General features: G+C 64.8%; 1 protein-coding gene across 1 annotated transcript in view; it reads left to right on the top strand.

Annotated features, from left to right (window-relative positions):
* The window catches only part of ZFR2 (zinc finger RNA binding protein 2), a 33,856-nt gene that overhangs the window by 31,192 nt on the left and 1,138 nt on the right, over positions 1-1,526 (top strand). The window contains exons 18-19 of the mRNA XM_045300052.1: positions 145-256; positions 1,179-1,276. Coding sequence (XP_045155987.1) covers positions 145-256; positions 1,179-1,276 — 210 coding nt within the window. The remainder of the gene's footprint in view (positions 1-144; positions 257-1,178; positions 1,277-1,526) is intronic.

Here is a 1,526-nt window from a genome sequence, read left to right as displayed (position 1 = left end):
AGCTGAGAGGGGGTAGGGATGGAGAATCCCCTTGGGGCTCGGCATGTGAAGTGGTCCCTGGAGTGGAGGGAGGCTGGCTTTGCCTGTAGCATTAGAGCTCAGGTGCTCTGTTTCCCACCCCACCCCCCACCCCTGCCGCCCCAGGCGATGGAGCTATTGGTGGAGAAGGCGCTGAGCAGTGCTGTGGGGCCCCTGAGCCCCGGGGACGCCATGAGGAGGGTCCTGGAGTGCGTGGCCACAGGGGCGCTCCTAACAGGTCAGTCCAGGGGCGCGCATGCACGCGGCCACTGGGCACGGGCACAGTGCGTAGAAACACGTCACCACGCAGCCCGCTCAGGGCCAAAGAGGTCCCCCCATCACCGAAGGGAGTGGGCCAGGCACGGTTGGCGTGGCTAGACAAGAGGGGACGCCATCGGGAGCCACAAAGGGCCAGCCAGGCCCATTAGCAGAGGGGCGGCTTCCTGGTGGCCACAGGCAGAGACTGCCCCAGCCTTTCCAGAATGTGGTGGACAGCATGACGCCTCGTGTCCTTCCTCCCACACGGGGATCCCCGCCCCTGGAGATGGGCGCGGGAAGCTAGCCTCTCCTGCACCTGAGATGGTGTTTGGTTTGTTCTAAATGGCGTCATCCGAGCCAGTGTCTGAGGATAAAACTTCAGTGTGCGCCCTTGGGCAGTGCCTGGTGAGGCTGCTAGTCAGCACCCACCCAGAGGCACCTCGCAAGCAAGGCCTGGTGACCTGCGTCCTCGAAAACCCTGTGGGCCCCCGAGCCTGAAGCAACTCGGAGCCACAGACAGCAGCAGCTCATGATGGCACCCTGGTGGCGCAACTGTTAAGCACTCTGTCGCTCATGGCAAGGGCAGCCGTTCAAGCCCACGGCCGCTCTGTGGGAGAACCAGGAGGCAGTGAGGGGGCTTCTGTAAAGACCGGCAGGCTCTCGAAGGTTGTGGGCATTTGTCCTCTGCCCCAGGGGTCGCTCAGGGGACCCCCTACCAACGGGAACGTCTCAGAGTCCGCACCGGAAGTGGCGCTGTGTGATGACGGGTGGCAGGGGCTTTTGAGAAGGCCACGCACCAGGGTCAGTTCAGGACCCCGTACTCAGTTCTAGGTGACGGCCGTGGAGATGTACCTCACCAGTCCTTTCTTCTCTGATGCCCGCCCCCCTCCCACCCCCCAAAGACGGGCCCGGGCTGCAGGACCCCTGCGAGCGCGACCCGATGGACGTACTGGACGCCATGACTGCGCAGGAGCGCGAGGACGTCACCGCCAGCGCACAGGTTGGGGCGGGGTCTGGGTAGGGGCAGGGCCAGGGAGGTGGGGCCGAGGGCCTGCGTGAACTGGACTTAGGGTCTGGCCCTCGCAGCTCAACCTATGCTGAAGGACAGCCCTACCCCCCATCCTGATTCTAGCCTGGTTTGCAGTGAGGCAACGTCTTGGGAAATGGGGAGGGGGGAAGGGGGTGGCTCCCGGGCCAGCCTGGAGCCAAGTTGCAGCCCCCAGTGAGGAGGGCCACCCAGCTGAGCCCTG

This window comes from Echinops telfairi, unplaced genomic scaffold, assembly GCF_000313985.2.
Source record: "Echinops telfairi isolate 266 unplaced genomic scaffold, ASM31398v2 ScPeMD7_7459;HRSCAF=8497, whole genome shotgun sequence".
NCBI lineage: Eukaryota > Metazoa > Chordata > Mammalia > Afrosoricida > Tenrecidae > Echinops > Echinops telfairi.
This window is presented reverse-complemented; position numbering and strand designations above follow the sequence as displayed.